The sequence below is a fragment of the Grus americana genome, chromosome 2 (assembly GCF_028858705.1).
Source record: "Grus americana isolate bGruAme1 chromosome 2, bGruAme1.mat, whole genome shotgun sequence".
Lineage (NCBI taxonomy): Eukaryota > Metazoa > Chordata > Aves > Gruiformes > Gruidae > Grus > Grus americana.
The window spans coordinates 19,512,853-19,532,398 of record NC_072853.1 but is presented as its reverse complement, the minus strand read 5'-3'; the positions used below and the strand labels follow the sequence as shown (position 1 = coordinate 19,532,398).

General features: G+C 43.6%; 1 protein-coding gene across 1 annotated transcript; it reads right to left on the bottom strand.

Annotated features, from left to right (window-relative positions):
• Positions 1-7,834: 7,834 nt before the first annotated feature.
• On the bottom strand, positions 7,835-18,445 carry KCNV1 (potassium voltage-gated channel modifier subfamily V member 1). The gene is made up of 4 exons (XM_054815807.1): positions 17,905-18,445; positions 16,704-17,417; positions 14,422-14,948; positions 7,835-8,676 (listed from the first exon to the last, which is right to left on the bottom strand). The coding sequence occupies exons 2-4, from the start codon at positions 17,183-17,185 to the stop codon at positions 8,165-8,167; spliced, it is 1,521 nt and encodes a 506-aa protein (XP_054671782.1). The 5' UTR covers positions 17,186-17,417; positions 17,905-18,445; the 3' UTR covers positions 7,835-8,164.
• Positions 18,446-19,546: the final 1,101 nt, after the last annotated feature.

The following is a 19,546-nucleotide window of genomic DNA, read 5'->3' as shown; positions in this document are numbered from 1 at the left end:
ATTCAGGCTTTTAAGATTTTCTTTTCCTTTTAATTATTTTTACATGTAACAAACTATCATTATTGTCAGCTTGCCTGCCTTACTTAGATTCCCAATTGTTTTTGCTAAAATCTTCCCTTTAATTAGCAGATTATATTTTACCATGCTAATTGAACACCTCAACACAGGAAGGTTAGGTGAGGAAATGAAACTGTCTGGGAAAAAAAGCATATTGCACTGGCTAGAATCAAATGTGCAAATAATGCTTTGTCACTCAACACATTCAAATTCTAGAATATTTGTTCCCTGGATGAGTTTAGTGGCATTGAATGCATCTGTCCAGGTGCAGTTGGCCTACTGGGGCCTCTCCCACAGTTTTGGGGGGCTGGCTGGGAAAAATATGAGGAATAGGCAAGCTGGAGAGGGACCTGAGGCTGTGTAGAGGTGCCTGCGCCCCTTATGGGTCTGCATTTCACTGGGCTCATTTAATGACCGCTCAGTTTTGCCTCACAGGCTGAACTTGGGTTGCAGGATGCCATGTGAAAAGTTGTGGCTTGCTTACTGCATCCCACATACCATCTTCTGCTTGTGCGAACAGGCACTTGTGCAACTTTCCATCCTGTTACTGCACCTGTACTCTGTTCTCCTGCTTATTACTGGTGCCTGTAGCACAGACCACATCATTCTAGCATGAATCATCTGAAGGACCATGTCTCTCTGGCATATGTAGCTCTGATCTGAGACTTATGAAAGAATGCAGGCGAGAATAGCACACTTGATCTGAAGAACCTGAAGAGATAATGTGAACAGAAGCATACCAAGAATAAATGAAACTGTCTCTATCCACCAGCTGGAGACCGGTCTGCAGTTTGTGATGGTGTATGTGATAGGCAATGTAAGCAACGATTACTGAAGTACTGAATTGTCATTGGAAAGTGACATTCTTGATACAGAAAGATACTGCATAAATAACATCCATCATTTTTGCACTGAATATTTTGCTTACTCTAGTGTCAAACTCTAAGACCATTCAATAACTGATAGTGAATACACCAGCTCTGAACCCGACTGAAATCCTGGTGATAGGTGAGGACAAGAGCTTTCCCTTTTCATTTTTTTTTTTTTGGCCTGTGTATTGTCACATCTGTTCTAATGAAGTCTCCTGCTGGACAGCTGATGGGAGCATTTGCAGCATAATGCAGCCTCCGTATTACAGTGATGGCCAGTGGCATTTTGTTAGCTCAGTCTGCCAGTATTTCCATTGTGATGCTTGGCACAAGCAAACTGCATTCATCTCCATATGGAAGGAGGCAGTCTGCATCACAGAGGCCATAATTTGGATGTTGGTTTTGGTCCCTGTTGTGGCCCAACCACATATCCCGCTTTCACACAACTAAGCCTCTTATGCAGAGTGTTTGCTGGAAAGTGGGCCAAATTCACCCCGGTGTGATTCCGTCACATCAGTAGATTTGCTATGGGGAACATGTCGCATTATTTCTACAACAAACCCATATGAAGGCTTTTTAGACAAGCTTATCTCCTTTACCCTGTCAAATTGAATACAGGGTTCGGTTTCTCCTACACATTTGGATGGACGGATCTTTAGGAAAGGGCTGCGCTTTCTTTAATGCAACACTTGCACAATGGGATTTTGCCTCTTGGGCGTGTTTGCAGTACCAATTATATTAACTCTCTGAAGTCAGAAGACAGATATAAACTCATAATGTTTTCCTTCTTTATTTGTTGCTGAAGTCTGGTCTCCTAGTGATATAAATAGATGTGTTACATGACAGGTCAGTTTTGACCAACTGTAAGCATACAGCTTCCAGTAATTTAGAAAATTGCGGTTCTGTTGGTTCCTAATCGATGCTGTCCTTGTAGCTGTGAGAGAAATACCACACATTTCTTTTGACTCGGATTTTGTTTCTAAGATAGGAAAACAGAACACAGGTTTGTGGATAGGTTTGCATACATTTTGAAGCTGAAAGGCGATTCTTTCATTTGTTATTCAGCAATTCCTGCCAGGAAGAGAAGATGGGAGGGTTAAATGAGGACTGACAGCAGAAATAACGAATAGCAGGAACTGGAAATAGATTAAACCTGATCTTATTCCTTTAACTTGAAGTTTACTTCTTACAAAAAGTTTTTTTCTTGGTGTTGATCTACAGAAGGACAGTGCAAATATGAAGCCACACGCTTACCCATGGTTCAGGGGGGAGGCGTGTCTGATATACAGGGCTGAATGGCCAGGATGAGGTATGAATTATTAGTATGTGATCTAATTTGTGGTATGGACGTATGATGCATGTCAGTTAATGAGGTGAAAAGAATTTCTTCCTCTGCATCGAACCATGTGTTGTTCATTTCTTATGAGAAGATATGAGGAGTAAAATACACAAGGTCGGTCACAAAAAGTCACTGGTAAATCTCAGCTGAAGAATGTCAACTTCTTATTTTAAATTAAAATTAATTTAAATTTAAATTAATTTTCTCTTTCCTGTTCTACCTTCATTATTTTTCTTCTCATATACTTAACATTAATAATGGCTTAATCTGTCTGTTTAAGGCTTCAGTAATAACAGTTTTTATCACTGCAGCTTCTAACACATCACAAAATCTATGGAGGGATCCTATGGAGCCTGTAACTGGCAGTTTCTGACATCATGTTCTAAAGGCCATAATGATGTTGCTAATTTTGGACAAAAGAGCTATGAGTTTATGAATGTTGCTTCACTGGACAGTAGTTCTTAAGCAGAGACATGTTCATCTTGGAATATTTTTCCATAATTCAACATGATTGGATTGCATAATATATTTCATACCTCAGGCTGAGAGCTACAATTCAGAAATCTGTAACACAGGGCCAGCTGCAGAGAGTGACATAATTTGTTATATTTTAACTATTTTCAAGACAATTGCCTTTTTTGATTGCGTTGAAAAAATGCGTTTAGAACAAGTCAATTCACTGTGCTTGTTTTTTTATGGCAATCGCAACACGTCATTATCAATTCTCTTCCAAGTTCTCCGGAGAAACTGGTTCGTGCATTAGGTAGTGAGGAGTCATGCACACTTCAGCCATTTCTCAGATCTCTCTCTGCTGCACAGAGTTGGAAATAGAACTGCCTTTCTGAGTCAAGCTGTAGGAAATGAAGCGTGTGTATCAGCTTACAGGACTACACTGTAATACTACATGACTTACAGGCACTTTTAGTTTTATTAACAAATTATATTTGTACAAATATTATTTGTACGAAATTAGGTATAATTAGAGAAAACCTTACATCTGTAGGAGTCTTGCTTTACTTGATAAGGAAGGTGATTTCATTTTAGGAAGCTGTTTGTTACAAAGGTGTGTTTTTCTCACACAACAGGCATTTGTACATCATTTAGATGGACACAACTGTAGACTTTTTAAAAGACCCAAACTAACTTCAGGCTGCTCTGAGTTCCTCACTCTTTGATATAAGTCCATCTCACAGGCAACTTCTTGGGGGTCCGAGACAGACTGGGAGCAACTGACGTTTACATCACCTAGTGTTGGACCTTTTGTGACATTAGGTGGGATCCCTCCTTATCCTCATCCCAGCTAAAGGAGTTGCTGATGTCTGCAAAGCAAAAACTCAGTGTAAGGAAAATAGAAAACAGTGCCCCAAATACCTTTAAGTAGGATTTGTTGTTAGACTAGAAATGTTTTGTCTCATGTAGAAATCCTGTAAGAAGGCGGACTGCAATGCCCACCTGCACCAAATTTCCCTCCTGTTTGTCTGTGAGAAGGGGTGCGTATGCTCACACTTTTCAAGCATGCCTGTGAGAGGCACACGCAAAATGGGCTGCACGCTCCCTCCAGCTGACAGTGCCATCTTCTAGCAGAAGCACCAGTTCTATACATCAGGGCCAAGGTTTTGTCAGAAAAGATTCTATTTCATAGAGCTAAACCAACAAAAAAGTTGATTATAACTGAATTCTTCACTTTAGTCTTTAATGAAAATCCATTTTCTGAAGGAATGGCTTTAGTTACCAACTGCTCATCAGGTCAAGCTCACTATTTACACCAAACTTAAATGCCTCATCAAGCTCTGAACAAACAGCGAGTGGATGGCAGCTCTGCTTTTGTCTGGAGATGTATGTGTTTTCTAATATTTGTGTTTAAATAAACGGCAAAGCTGTAATAATTACAGGACTCATTAAAACTCTCGAGAAACCAAACTGACAAGAGGTTTCAATGGAAAAATGCATCTCAGTCAATGAGAGATCATTGACGGCAGCCCTTCTCTTTAGTGAATGATATTTTCAAGAGCCCAGAGCCCTGGAGCCCCCTTGTCTGCAGTCGGAGGTGTGACTACAGCCAGCGCCGCTCTGCCCTTCCTGCAGCGAGGCTACGGGATAACAGCACAGACAAGTAAGTACCGGAGGCGTCAGCAACAGCTGCCCTAGTACAGTTTAGATGGTGGGCATCTCAACAGAATACGTTCTGGCAGAGCTTTGTGTATGCCTGTATACCTCCATGGAGGTTGAGAAGATAATACTGTAGAAAATAAGAAAAGCGTGTCACTCATTATCAAAGTAATTATAACAAGATGAGAATACTTTGTTATGTCAGAAAACAATAATAAATGGGCATTACCTCATAATTTTGTCCTTTTCCTTTTGCTCCTTTTTGTGCTCATCCAGATTTGCCATGCGGCAATCCCACAAGGTCAGAGTTGGCCAGCAAAACTCCTGTCCTGGGGGGAATTGTTCAACTTACGTAGTTTATATCAAATCGAGATTGAAGTGGTTTATTGACTTACTAATGCCACATAATTAAACCGTGATCACAGAACTATGAATTCAGGATCAATATCCATAATACAACAGGTAAATCACAATATTAGACACTTGTAAAATATTAGAAAACCTGAATTTCAAAATTCCTTTCTCTAACTTACCCCCGGAAGTGACAAATCCCTCCGCAGCTACTAGCAGACCCGTCTCTCCTGGACACAGGGGTTCCCCGGTGTGCTGTTCTCTGCAACCTGGCACTCCAATATTTTGCTGAATTATCTCCAGTATGTCCCTGCCTTTCTTGTACTGGGGAGCCCAGCACTGGACACATCACCCAGATGTGTCTCATGAGGGCTGAACAAAGGAGCAGGACCACCTCCCTTGACCTGCTGGCAATGCTCTGCTAACAAGCCCCAGGAGGCTGTTGACTTTCTTCAAAGTAAGAGTGACAAAAAACAATTATAGTGATGTTTAAAATGTTCTAGTGGGGTTGGACCACACTGTCCCCAACTAAAAGCTGCCCCTAAGCCTCTATAAACAAATATACCAGATTTTTCAGATTGTTAGTCTGCATTGTAGTCTCTGCCACTGCATTTTCACTATTATTGCTTCCTGTACTAGGGAACCAAGGTTAATACATTGCTCTACATGCTGTAGCTACACCTTTTGATGCCAGTTTTTGAAAGTACTTAGTGTTTTAAGCTAAAATGCTGAAATTTTAGCCAGTGTTACTGATGTTCTATCACATGATCCTTTCTGCCAAGTCTGCTGTGGGATGGAAATGGCAGAACAGATGTGAGGACAAGAGGTAGTTTCTTTTCTTATCTTCTGTGGGATATTCTAAAGATAGCACAGTAACATTCTTAATTTGGTGCCTTAGTGGTGACTGAGCTGTTTTCCAAATCTGTGGTTGTAAGTACATGGTGTAGCTTCATGTTTTAGCGTTGTAATGTCCTGTACCGTTTGTTGCTCAGTACAAATGCTCCGGTTCTTGTGTCTGCACGAGCTGAAAGCAGAACTGGCCTTCATCTGCAAAATGATTTGCTAGTCTCAGCCCATAATGTGATAGATAACCTTGCTGCATAAACAACATGATTGACAAACACTTCTTGGGAGACTTTAAATTCAAAATCAAGAGGTCTGAAAATAGAATCTGAAGCAGCTACTTGATAAAGTCTCAGCCATATTTCCCCATGGGCATTTCTAGGAAACTTTATCTCCAGAGCTGGTGAAAGGAGTGAATCAACTGATACATCCCAGAACATTTCTCTCATTCTTTTGAGTCCTTCATAAAAAGCACAGGATGCAATAAAAGCAGCCTTCCCCTAAAGAGAATCAATCAGCTATCTAACTGCATTTCGTTTCTCAGAGATCAGATGCTGTACAAGAAAGCACAAAAGACATTACAAAACAGCCTTCCCACAATGAAAGCTTCTTCCTAATTCTCTATAATTAGAATGACTTTTGAATGAGAAACAGCCTGTACAATTTATGCAGCTTGAGAGACTTCCTGCTCCAAGGAGCGATGAAATAATAACCTAGAGTGGGCTGCATCAAACCTTCCCCTGCAGAATTAATTTCATATCCTGAACATCAATGGGAGTTTTGTGGTAGATTCATAGAGTATTTGGGCAGAGGGGAACACTGTGGTAACTCAGTTTGCTCCCTGTGTAACACAGACCATGAGGATGACCTCCAAATTTTGACACCTAGACAATTTCTGGTAGAGCAAGACACACCCTTTTGGTCTCCAGTGTTTTCCTTGGCTTCCTTTTGACCCTGGTGGCAGCTGCATGTGTGCGTTGGTCCCAAATCCAAATGCTGACTGACACCAGCTGACAAATCAGAAGTTTCATGCTGAAATGCTACTTAGTTTGCATCAAGGTTGCAGCCTTTCAAAATTTTGCTTTTTTTTCTTTACACCACCATTTATAGGAAATGGGAGGAAAACACTGTTGTTTCAAAACAAGTATCATTCAGTGTTTATTAAAAGCAGGTTATTCCACCTATTCAGTTTAGTTTAAGACAGTTTAAGCCTTCTATATACATAAATACCTTATAAAATTAAGTAATCCATGGTCAACAGATGTTTCTTTTCAGTACGTTGAATTCATGTCAAATGTAAATAATGATTGCACTTACATTTCCCAAAAGAAACGTGAAATGAGAGAGGTTTGTGATTTTTTTATTTAACCTACTAGTTGAGTTATATGCATACTGTGGCAATGTGATAGTCTAGGACAGTGCAAGTATATTAAAGAAAAACTTTGTTTGCTAAGAATGATGATATTGGGCCACTAGAGAAGTAAGTGGTGGGAAATTTGACTGAAAATACTGTTGATATTATTTTAATTTTGTACTTTGATTACTGCATTAGACTAAGCATCCAGTCCAAGAAGTGCTCATTTTTCCTTTGGAACAACAGATTTTGATGAAGGATTCTTCTAATAATGCATCAGTGAAGATTATGATATTTTTAAAAATCTGGCCCACTTGGAATATCTACCAATTTTAATGGGAGACAGAGAAATGAGTAGCTTGTTATCTTTTACCATTTCTGTTTCTTCTGATATCCACCGATGACTTTACTTGAGCACAAAACCTGCTTAGCTACACAAATAAGTTATGGGAACCAAAACATACAGCAAAGGCATGATTCAAACTAAGTTTGTAAATGACTTCTGTGCTGCAAAGTCTGTATTAGTGCCTGCAACTTCTAGAGCAACGGCAGAGGATGCTCTACATTATGGCACCTATTTCATGACTATGTTATAGTTAGTTGCATATCTTGCATCTGCTTAATACTTTCACCTATCTCCTGATACCCGCCATGTATCTGGTAGCCCTCTGCTTCTCTTCAAACGAGGAAATTCTCCCCCCAGAGTCTACTAACCTCTTTTTCATGAAAATGGAGTAGAAGATGGGGATAAGAAAGGGGGTCAAGATGAAACTTGTTACAGGAACATCATCATAAATTTACTCAACATTTCACTCCCTTAGACTTCCCTTTTCAGTTTTTCTTAATGTCTTTGCCTTTTGTTCTTCCAATGCAAATATAAAACTTATAGATCTTTAAAATTCAAAACACCATGGCAATTTTCGCTAAGACTTTATTATTATACATTAGCAAGGACATAAGATTCATATACAAGTGTTTGTGTCACTGTTTTACTTTGATGGACCCATAATTTCCCGCCTCACCCACCATGATCCAGTTCTGAAAGCAAGTTTCATAGCTCCTTGAGAGGCTCCATATCATGAATTCTGTCTTTTGTATACAACAGTTATCTCAGTCTGTCCAAGTAAGTAAAACTCCAGTTGGAAAAACAAATACACTATGTGGGGAATAATAAAAAAGAGATGCTTAATACTACATTTTTGAAGTAGTCTATTTGCTATACAAGGCTAAATAACTTAAAAGTCAAAACCAAAAATCATCTGCTCCACTGCTCCTTGTGCTGGCTCTCTCTCTGCTTTTTAACCGTAACATGTCCATGACACTGCGTGCATATATGTCTCGCAAATTAACATTGATATTAGAGTCGTTGGATGAGTTCTTCGTGAGTTTCTTCAAAGCTTCACGCTGCCGAAGAGCGGCTTCTTTTATCTTCAGTGTAAAGTAACAGGCAGAGAAACGGTCATTTATTATAGCTATCGGCAACGCCAAAACCAGTATTCCTGATAGTATACACATAAAGGCCACTACCTTACCAATGGTAGTGTCTGGTCTAATGTCACCATAACCAACAGTTGTCATGGAAGTTGTTGCCCACCACCAAGCACCAGGTACGCTCGTGAAAGTTGTGCCTGGCATGCCTTGCTCAACAAAGTACTCCACAGTGGAAAATATAGAGATTCCTACAGAGAGGAAAAGCAGCAAAAGGCCGACCTCCTCGTAGCACTGCGCGATAGTCATCCCAAGAGACCGCAAACCTGAAAAACAAGAAATGCAGTCAGTAGGCTGATTCATGTAGCTGTCGTCATAACTTTGTGAAACATCTCTTATTTGAAAGCTTGACTGCCTTATGTTTTTGCTTTGACGGCTACTGAATGTGTCTTAAGGGGTGCTACTCTTCACGCTACTGGGAAAACATGATTTAAAGAAATAGATTAAAATGGTAGACTGAACCACTGACATCATCTCTGTTTCCTTAACACAGAGCATAGAAATTTGCTTCATTACTTATTGTTTGAACTATGTACACATATAATTTAGAAAAACTAACCAATCTTGATTTAGCAATTGGCTATAATAGAAGATCTAGCACAATTTTTAATAAGTTATCTAAATAACTATTAAAGAACCACACTAAAACCACCTGCCCCCTCCTTTCAGTCTGAATGTGCCAAGCTCCTATTTTCCAGCCATCGTCATATTTTTCTCTTGCACCAGGCAACACTTAGTTACCAAATTTGTGTTCGCAGGTGGGGGCCTAGCACCCAGATCAGTCACTCACTAACTTTTTCTTTGCTAAGCACTCTTTTCAATCCTTTTACAGTCCTCACAGCCTCTCCTTGACCCCTCTTTCCCCCAAAAACCTATCAGTATCTTTATCTGTAGGTATCAAAACACAGTATTCTAGCAGCAGCTGCACTTCTGCCAAAACCGGAGATAGCAAAGCCTCCCCGTGCAAACACGGCATCCTCCTGCTAGCTCACCGGTGCACTGCGTCAGGCCCAGTGCCCACGAGCTGCGCAGGGAGTTCGTGTGCAGCCGACCGCTCGCCGTAACCCCCCACATTCCCTTCAGAGCTGCTGCCTCAAGGCTAGACTGCCCGACAAAGCCAGCGGGAAAGTAAGTCCACCAACAGTGCAACGGATAAATGTTGCGTACATAAACAAAGAAGGAAAATAACAAGGATCAACTCAGCTGAGACACATGGGAGACTGAAATTATCTTTTGAATCACAAGTGATTTTTGGATTGGTTTTTAATACTGTTCTTTAAAAATGCACTACCTTTTCTTTAATAAATGAGAAAAACACAACGCTTATGAATTATCCTTCATGGGGTACACTTCTAACTAAACCAGTGTTTGCAAAATAGCTTATTGGAGCTCTGCCTCTGCTTGCAGACTTCACATGCTCATTAGGGTAATAAGCAATTCGATTTGCTTTTCTTTCCTCAATCTCAAACTACAAGATGTTAAAATTTCTTCTTGCTTTCGGCTCTTTCTTTTCTCCTTCAGGTCTAATAGGTTTTAAAGTTTGGGGGTTTTTATGTTTATGTACAGCAAACAGTGGAAGTACATACTAGAGTTTATAGGGAATGTTTTCTTTTTCAATGTTTTCTTTTACCAGTTGAGGACTTGCCCATATCCAGGTTTTGTATTACTATAACTAAGATCTGTTGGTTAGAATGTTTATTATAATTATATAGTTTAAATCTGCAACACAAGGGAAATAAGATATATTTTGAAAACGCACTACAATCAGCAGTACAAAAGCTGTGTGAGACAATTGCAAGGATCCCGATCAAACTCTCATCTTCCAGGGAAGTTACTATCATCCATTGCCCTGTAAAACTTCCTACTGAACAATGCAGAAGAGTAAGTCTTTTCAGGTGACCTAGGAAGAAGGCACTCCAATTTAAAACTACCTATGCAGCACTTCTTTTCAAAGCACAAATGAGTACAAAAAAGGCCAGGGTTTGCCCCTTATGATGGATCCTGAGAAAACTATAGCTAAAACACAGTGCAACTCTTGTATAAACCAGGTCAAAATAAGGAGGAACAGGGTAGTGACTGCTAACTCTTTGTATCGCATTGATGACACCTTCAGTAAAGTATTTTTCCTATGGTTAATTATTCTGACTGTTCAGGAGTCTGATTTTTTTTAATTATTCTTAGTTCTATTATCCTCATCTAAACCAAAGATACAGCTCTTCATGTCTTCAGGTGAAGTCAGGAGACATTTTTAAACAAATCTATGACTTAAGTTATTGGACTCCACAGCTCATTCTAAATGGGAATCAGCCGGTGTATTCAAAAGAATGAGGTATTCTGCTATACTATTTTGTAACTTTTTAAAATGTCTCTGAGCCCTAGCAAACAGCCAAACTACGGCTGTTCCAGCACAGACACCTCAGCAAGTCTTATGACTTCCCATGAGAACTCCTTGCCAAGAGCTGTAACAGTTTGCTTACGCGTGCTGGAAGGTGCTAAGGTGCTGTAAGAGGGCTGGCGTGGGGCAGGCAAGCAGCCCCAGCCCTGGGGCCAGCAGGAGGAAGTTGAAGGTGTTTCTGCCATGCAGCTCAAGTTCCACCTCTCTATTGCCCAGAGACTTGGCAATGCAAGCTGATGCTCAGGAGCTTCAGTTTACACACAGTGTTTATATCGTCCTAAATTTTTGGCACTAAAAGTATCGAAGTTTTGATTTTTCATGTCTCTAGAGGCATCTCATCCTGACATACGCTACAGCCTTCCCTCAAACATATGCCCATTGCCATCACAAGTAAGATACTCACATCCTACTTCTCCTCAAGGAGTCAATCTGTAAGTGCTTCCAGAGGAGGGCCAACAAGGTTTCACACAAAACGGGGCCCCAGAAGGAAGCCAACAGCTGAGGAGCACCAGAGAATGTGAGAAATGCAGGTTCAGTTCTCACCTATTATTGAAGCCACTCAAATCCATAATTTTGATATCTCAGAAGAGTGGTCTAACCCTCTAGCTATACATTTTCTGGATAGAGGTACTACTGATTTCTCAGTTGTTCCTTGATGAAGTACAGTACTTTGCATAAATAGTTGCACACTCATGCTAGTCTAGCCTAGGTGTTTCTAGGCATCACATCTCTCCTATTAGCTGGGTTCAGCTTTCAAAGGGGGAGAAATTATTCTTTCATTTCTTTTTCTGTCCCTTCCCCTTAAAAAAGATTAAGTTCCCATTTCTTTAAAGTGAAGAAAATAATTTATATGTTTTTTTCTTAACTCATTTCTGCCCCTGACAGCAGAGCCAGGCTGCTGTTGTGATCCCAGCTTTGCTATGGGTCCCCTTGTGATTGTGAACACCCCTACTTGGTGAAAGAGGAGCTGCTGCCTGCAGCCACAAATTTTCTCGTCTCTTCTGATCTCGCGCTCCTCTTGCCACACTGAGCAGGTGAGCAGTGCATAAAGCTTTGTCTGGTCTGAGAGTGCAGGAGTCAGAGAGAAGCTTCGCTGGGAGGTAGCTTTCAGCTGCCAGATCCAGGGCAAGAGAGCAGAAGACTTGTGAGTGCCATCCCTAAACACAGATTTTTCAGGACTGCCTAGGTATGTGCAAGGAGGGTCTCTGTGTATGGTACTCATGGGGTTCATCTTATATTAGCAGCTGTGGTTAAGGATGTGTTTAGAAGCACGTTAACAAAACTCTTTCACTACATACCTCTAGCGGTCAAAAATACGGCTTCAGATCTGCTGGCGTATGTTTCTATTTTGATTTATTAGGGCTATGTTTTGTGTAAGTAGCAGCATCTCCTCTGAGAGAAGACTGAAACAGTGACTTTCTACCATTAAATTATACAGATGTGATTTAGTGTTCTGGGTCTAAGTGGACAGCAACTCTGAACTACCAAAGAAGCAAGCACAATGACAGTAATGCTGCTCTGGATGGTTTAAGTAGATACATATGTTACTTCTCATATTTTGAAATTGGTACTTTGGTTCTAGTAGAAATATGATAGCTCGCTTCCAGATTAGTAGACTAGATTTTGATATAATTAATTCATTTCTACCTAACATAGAATTACTGAACTCTTAGTGGCACTCAATATTGTAATATAAACTGTGGTACTATTTTAATGAATTTAAGAATAGACATAAAAGTTGAGACCATTCCTGAAGTTAACAGTTATTATATAAGTGTCTGAAACATCTGGTTTCAAGTTGATAGGAAGGGCCTTAGAGCTGAGTTTCATGGATTCATTCTGTAACAGTAAAATGTGATAAACTGAAAATTTTGTAACTAGAATCAACATACTTTTGGATCACTGTTTTTTTTATTCAGCACAATTCAGCCTTGATGAGTTCAAATCTTTTTCTTATTTTCAAAACACAATTAGAGAGGAATGCATTCACATTACAGCTACCATCAAAAATGGGTAGCTGCCTTTCTTGCAGAAATATCCCACCAAATCCTGAAAAACTTATAATGAAGCAAAACAAACTCATTGACAGACTGAATCACTATAAGCTTCCTTTCAACTGCTTTCTCAGGGACAGTTATGCATCAGCACAGGCATAATCTAGGGTAGGCGAGTAAGATTAAGATACTTCCCAAACCACCATGACTATGCTCAGTAGCATTAAAACTACTCGCTGCCATTGGTAGGCAGGTTCACTCCCCTTCAGCAGGGACAAAAATAGAGACACATTTTGCTGCTGCAAGCTCACTGTAATGCCTGCTGGCTCTACTGGGCCAGATCACAAAGAGGGTGGAGATGGCTCTCCAAAAAAGAAAAGCATCAACCCACTCCTGCTTCATGGCAGGAAATCCTGGACAGGTACATTGAGTGCCATGTAAGAATGACCATCACCATCTTCAGAACAGGCTAATATTGCAGGACAGATACTTATGACTAGGATCTGAGTTTTCAAAGCTCCAAGTGTTGGCTGAACATTTCTTCTGTCAAATTCAGTGCCATATCCAGCACTGGATATAGTGGGAACGTAATTAAATCACTTTGAAAATGCCAAGCATTGGACAACATCATGGCATGGAGACGGTGTGGTGGGAGTACGCCTTTTACTGTTACATATATCCAGGCATGCACATGCCATGAAGTAGAAATAACACTGTGGTAAACACAAGGGGAAATGCAACACCTTCCAATCATTTCCAACTTCCTCTGATAAATTCCCACTAGAAAACGTTACTACTCAGAAAGAGTGAACAAAAATGTCCTCAGAACTGCGTTTCACCTTCCACCCTACCCCTGCTTGCTGTTCATCCATCTGCCTGCTGACCTGTCAGAAGTGCCTGGACACGAAGGGCCCCACACAGATGGGTGAATGCTGACCGAACCTGATACTGCTGCTCTGAGCTGCACCTAAGTCCATTCAGTAAACAGCCCCCAGCTGCGCTCAACATAGCACAGAGGTATCAGGGTGTTCAACGGGGCCAGAGAGCCCCTCAACCCACTGCCTGGTATGATTCAGTTCTAACGGTTTTCTTCAAACATTCTCTATCCTGGTTGTTTTTAGGATCTATGATGTAGACAAAATCATTATATATTTCTTTGCGTATAGTTCTTAACAAAACAAATTGTGACAGGTAATTATATATGCTGTCATTAATGGGCTTTTGATAATACAAAAAGTGTGGGTCAATGATCTCTGCTCCTTCTCTTGCTTCATCCCTGTCCTGGTTTCGGCAGGGATACAGTTAACCAAATCAACTCAAATATACATTTGTAGATTTAGGACATTGTGGATGATTTACAATATGCAACTTTGGGGCTTCTTTTTGTAAATATTCTGTGCAAACAATATACACTGGCTTCATGAAGAACTAAAATTCACTGGAGAAGGCCTGTGCCACTCAATTATCACTATACAAAAGTAAGATTTTCAAAAGCCATCACTATTAACATCAGATTGGGTAAAAAGGTTAGGCAGAAATGCACACAAAATGGGGGACTGTGCCCAGGAACAACTGTTGTACACAGCAAAACCGAGAAGTACCACTGCCATGGCCGAAAGTACCTGTTGAATGTCTTCCCAGCTTCAGCATCCGCAGGGCTCTGAGCAGCCTCAGCACTTGGACAATGCGCCCCACGTTCTCAAGTTCTTGGGAGCTCTCCCCACCACACAGGCTCTCCACCAGCAGGGTGACGTAGAAAGGTAAAATAGCAAGGAGGTCTATGATGTTTGCCACGCTCCTTAGGAAGCGACACCGATCCCGTGCACACAGGAACCTCAGAACAAACTCCACAGTGAACCACGCAATGCACAGGTACTCTAGGGCATCCAGTAGTGGTGGTGCCAGCCAGCTTAGCTCTACGGAAATCAAAGCCATGTTGGCAATGGACACAACAACAAAAGCCATGGACAGAGTGCCGAAAGTCCTGGCTGCCGCAGAGGAGCCGGGCTTTTCCAAAACTTCCCAAAGTTTCTGTCTGACACTGGGACAGAGGCTACCAGAAAAGTCTTCTTCCTCATCTTGGGCATCCAGTTCTTCTGCATCTTTCTTGATGTCTAAGGCTTCACTCAGCTCCTTCCTTCTGAAGTACCTACCCAGAAACCCCCCCCCCCAAAGAGATCTGTTACACAAGTATGTGTATGTTTTTCTTATGGTCTACCATGTGAGGCATAAGAATACACATTAAAGTATATCTTAGGTGAGCTCAGAAAACCCTGATGTCAAGCATATGGTTGATGATTTTATTGAGACCCTGCAGCATGTTTCCATTGATCTGATATTTCTATTCCCTTATTGCACATCAGTGACAGTTTGTATATGGAGAGTAATTTTATTCTGGTAGCGTGTTATTTACATGGATTATGTTGACTACGGTAGGATCTGCTGCCTAACTAGCATGAATTCTTGCAAGCAATCCTGGCACAACCAGACGCCCTGTTTCTAAATTTACTCAATTTTATTAATTATATTTCTTTTTTACTACTTTGGGGTGAATCTGCAATATTAAAAGGGAAGGCATAATAAAAGCCATGCAGTTCATGGATGAAGTTCTGATCAATACACACTAGGATCACAAGTTATCTTACTTTCGTTAAATATATGAGTCCTCACACAATAAAGTGCACAAGTATTTGTGCCAGCTAAAACTTACAGATTGTAAATGCCTGGTTGAGTGTTTTGTTAGAGCAAGAGTATACGTACAGAACAATTTCATGAAACAAAAATATTCCTAAAGTACACAAAAAAAATGAATCCTTTTCTTTCATATCTGAATTTCCTGACTGCTGCAAATCTCAAGCCTTAGACAAAGGGGCTATGCAATTTTGCCTTCATTTGATACACAGCTACTCCTGCATGTGCCAAAGAGGTCTGTAGCTCCGTGTATCACCAAAGAAGTAGGAGCTTTCCGTTACACCTACCAGGGAAGGAAGAAAGGGATGAAAACTAGGATACAACTCTCTCAGCTGCACAACTGGACCATGCTAGGGTAGGGTAACTCTAGTATCCTTTTGGGGTGGGGTTCCTTCTGTTTCTTTCTAATAATTTTGCCTTAGATAAATAGCAGTTATCCTCTTTAGAGAATTCATTTCTTCAATATTAACGAACAAACCAGTAACACTAAAAATGGTGGAAAAAATTAACTGCAAACAGAACTAACAGAAATGTCCTGGGGGTGGTTCAGTCGAAACCCACCTGGTTCCTAAGCTGCCTGTTACAATGTCTCCACCGAGCCGTGTTCCCGCTGTTGCTGCCCCCTCCCTGTAAGCTGCTACATCCATGTGCGATGCTTCGCATCACGGCTCCTCCTGGAGCCATGCCACCCACACTCAGCCTGGCAGGTGACCACCCCCTCTTCTGCCTCTCCAGCTTGGATCTTGAAATCCTCCAGAGTGGAAAGCGTGGGGTGGGAAGGCTCCAAACCCTCCCTCCACATCCAATCCCTCTAGCTGCGATAACCTCAAACTGGATGACTGAAGGAACATCTCCCCTTTCACAACCTTTTTTCATCTGTGGCATTGTTCCTTTCAAACATTTTGAGCTTCCAGGGCCAGTCCGAAGCCAGTACAGGACAACCCAGACCCTGCTCATGTTAGGGTCTCACTATCTTGACCCCATCACCAACCTGTCCCTCAGCAAAGGTCAACAGCGACCTCACCCTACACCCATCCACCTCCACAGCAGGATTTAGGACTGAACTCATCCAACTCTAAGCATGATTTTCCCAACGCTCTGCTACCTCACCTATCCCCACTGCTGGATCTCTCACCTGAGTGTCCCTGCACGCAAGTAAACACTGAGCTGACCCAGCCCACAATCCTGCGTGCCACATCTTCCTACAACTCACCGGTCTCTGCAGCAGGAATCGATGCTGAGCTCATCCAATCCCCAGTACTGGATCTCTTGTAAGAAGGAGAGTGCACAAAGCTGCTCCATCACATGCAGCCTCCCTGTCTGGTAGTAATTCAGGATGTAGTGAAATGCCTGTGAGCTCCGGTCAAAGAAATACTCATTCTCCACAAGGTTGGCGTCATCACAAAGCTCAAGGAGGCCAGAGGCCACATCCCGGGCAGCAGAGACCACTACGGCCAGTTTGCCAAGACGGGTGTCAGGGTAGCAAGACAAAGTTTGCTGGGACATCACAAAGCGGCTGCCTCCTACATTGATAGTAAAGCAGTCCAAGGAGGGAATAACCTTCTGGAGCAGGGGCCCCTGCTCTTCCTCACTGGAGAAAACACTGGAGTCCAGGGAGCCCAGGGATGTGCTGCTCCCTGGTTCCTCCAGGGATGCTTGGGAAGAAAGAGACATGCAGCAGGGAGGCGACTTCATCCTGTAGCTGCCAGCAGCAGCCCACACTCTCCTGGATCGAAAACACAACAAAGCTGCAGAGAAGACTGCCCCGCCGGGGGGGGAGGGTGGGGGTGGCCGGCCAGCTAGAAATGTATCGCTTTGCTTTGGCTACCGTCCCAGGGACACCTCACCGTCCCCACTTCCTCCGAGCGATGCCTCCATCGGAGACGGGGGTCAGGCAGGGTGCTGAACAGCCCAACACTGCCTACACCTGTGAGGATACAGAAGGAACGACGGTACCTGAGACGGCTTCACCTCCTGCCGTCCGCGCCGGCAGCCCTCGGGAAGCGCCCGGCACCATCTGCCAGCGACGGCCCCTCCGCTTCAGCGGTCACCTCCTGCCGCTGGGTCGAGGGCGGAGGAAGCCAGCCAGGACAACACAACACGCAACACGGGCTTCGGCGGGTCTCCGGGCAGCCGGGGGCCGCCCCGCCGCGCCCCGAGAGCATCCCGAGGGGCTGAGCCGCTTGCCCGGCCTCCCCACCCGCCCGGCCCGGCCCCACAGCTCCGTCCGCGGCCCCGGGGCACCCTCCCCCGCCCGCCCCGCGATCGCGCTTCGCCCGGCGCCGCCGCTGAAGTTTCCCTCCTCACCCCCCGCCGCCGCTGGGGCAGCCGCCGCGGACCGGGCGTCTCGGCGCGGCTGCCTCCTCCTCGGCCGGCCCGGCCGGCCGCCCCCCGCCGCCGCCGCCCCGCCTTACCTGCCCGCCGCCCGGCTGTGCCGCCCGCGGCTGGGCGCCGGCTGCCGCCGTCCCCTCGCAGGCAGCCTCTGCCCACTACCCCGGCTCCAAACTTCTGGGCAGCGTCGGCGCGCCTCCATGGCGGGTCATGTGCCGCGGGGGGCAGGCGGGAGCGGGGGGGCTGCGCGGACGCGGGGCGGGCCGGGCCGGGCCACCGCCCTCCCCGCCGCGGGGCCGAACCGCCACCGCCTCCGGCCCGGCCCGGGCGCCGCTGAACCCCGGGGCGGCGGGTGCAGTGCCCGGGGCCGGGGTGCGGGGCAGGGCGGTGCGGGGCCAGCTGCCTGCCGGCCGGCCGCACCTGCACGCTCCGGGCGCTTCCTCCGGGGACGAACCGGACCTGCAAACTTCACAGGGCGAGTTCACAGGGCGATTTTGAAGCCGCCCCTCCTTTAATATACGTAAAATCAAACGTGTTTCTAAGTAGATAATGTATCTGCACTTGTGTTACTCCCACGACCACAAATCTGAAGTCACTCAAGTAAAACAGTCATTGTAAAGGCCAGCCGATGTACGTGAAAGAGCCTATTTTAACTTAGCTACAGTCAGCCTGTTTTCTAAAATACTCTGGAATATCTTTGGCACCGTCCTGTGCTGACTTTGTAGCTCCTCAGTAAAACAGTGCAAGAGTTATGTTCGCTCTCCTTACTACTTTTCTCCTCTGAAACAGTTATTTCTGACAAATTTAAAATATTTGCTGTTGCAAATTTGCATTTTCTGTCGCCTCTTACTCCTCGCCAGGGTGGGCAGCTGCCTGCGTTGCAGTGGAGCCTGCCAGGAAGGGAAGTTCTGTAGCATGCAAAATGTGGCTTTGTATGTTGTGCCACCAGCTTTTGATCTCCCATCACTTGTTGCATACAACTGCATCCAGTTATGTATGTTTCTCACATTTATTTCCATAAGGTCTCATAATGGTTCATCTTTTGGGTAACGGTAATCTCGGGGTGACTGTTGGCAAAAGCGTTCACCGATCAGAGAGAGTCTGGAGGAGAACAGCAAGAGTGGGGTTTGGAAGTCATGACCCAAGAAGAAAAGGTAGTGTGGGATAGCTATGGTGGAGGGGAATGGGCATTGTAACAGTCTTCAGACACGTGAAAGACTGATTGCAAAGATGAAGGGTATAATCCATTCTCCTTGGATGCATTGGACAGGTGTAGAAGTAATGGGGTTGAATGACAGGGAGGACATTTAGGGTAGCCATTAGGAAGGTTTTGGTGAAGCAGTGGAGGAGGTCATCTGGGATATTGGTCTCTGTCACTGCTCATCAAAGAACTGACTGGACAAGGATCTGTCAGGAATAGCGAAGGTGTGGTGCTCCTTTTCCTGAGGCAGGCTGGAAGGGTTAGATGATCTCCTGAGACTCCTTCTGGCTCTGTAATTCTGTATTTCAAGTATGTCATAAAGCAAAATATTTACTTATTTGCATAGACATTCTACTTTTTATTGCTTAAAACAATCAAATTGAAAAATAATTCAAGTGAATAATCACAAAAATGTGAGTTCATTTTCCATTGAAACAATCAGCAACTGCTGTTATGAAGCCAGCTTTCAAGTATGGCCCATTTCTAGTCCAGGACTGCCATTCAGGAGTGCTGTCCCTCTGATG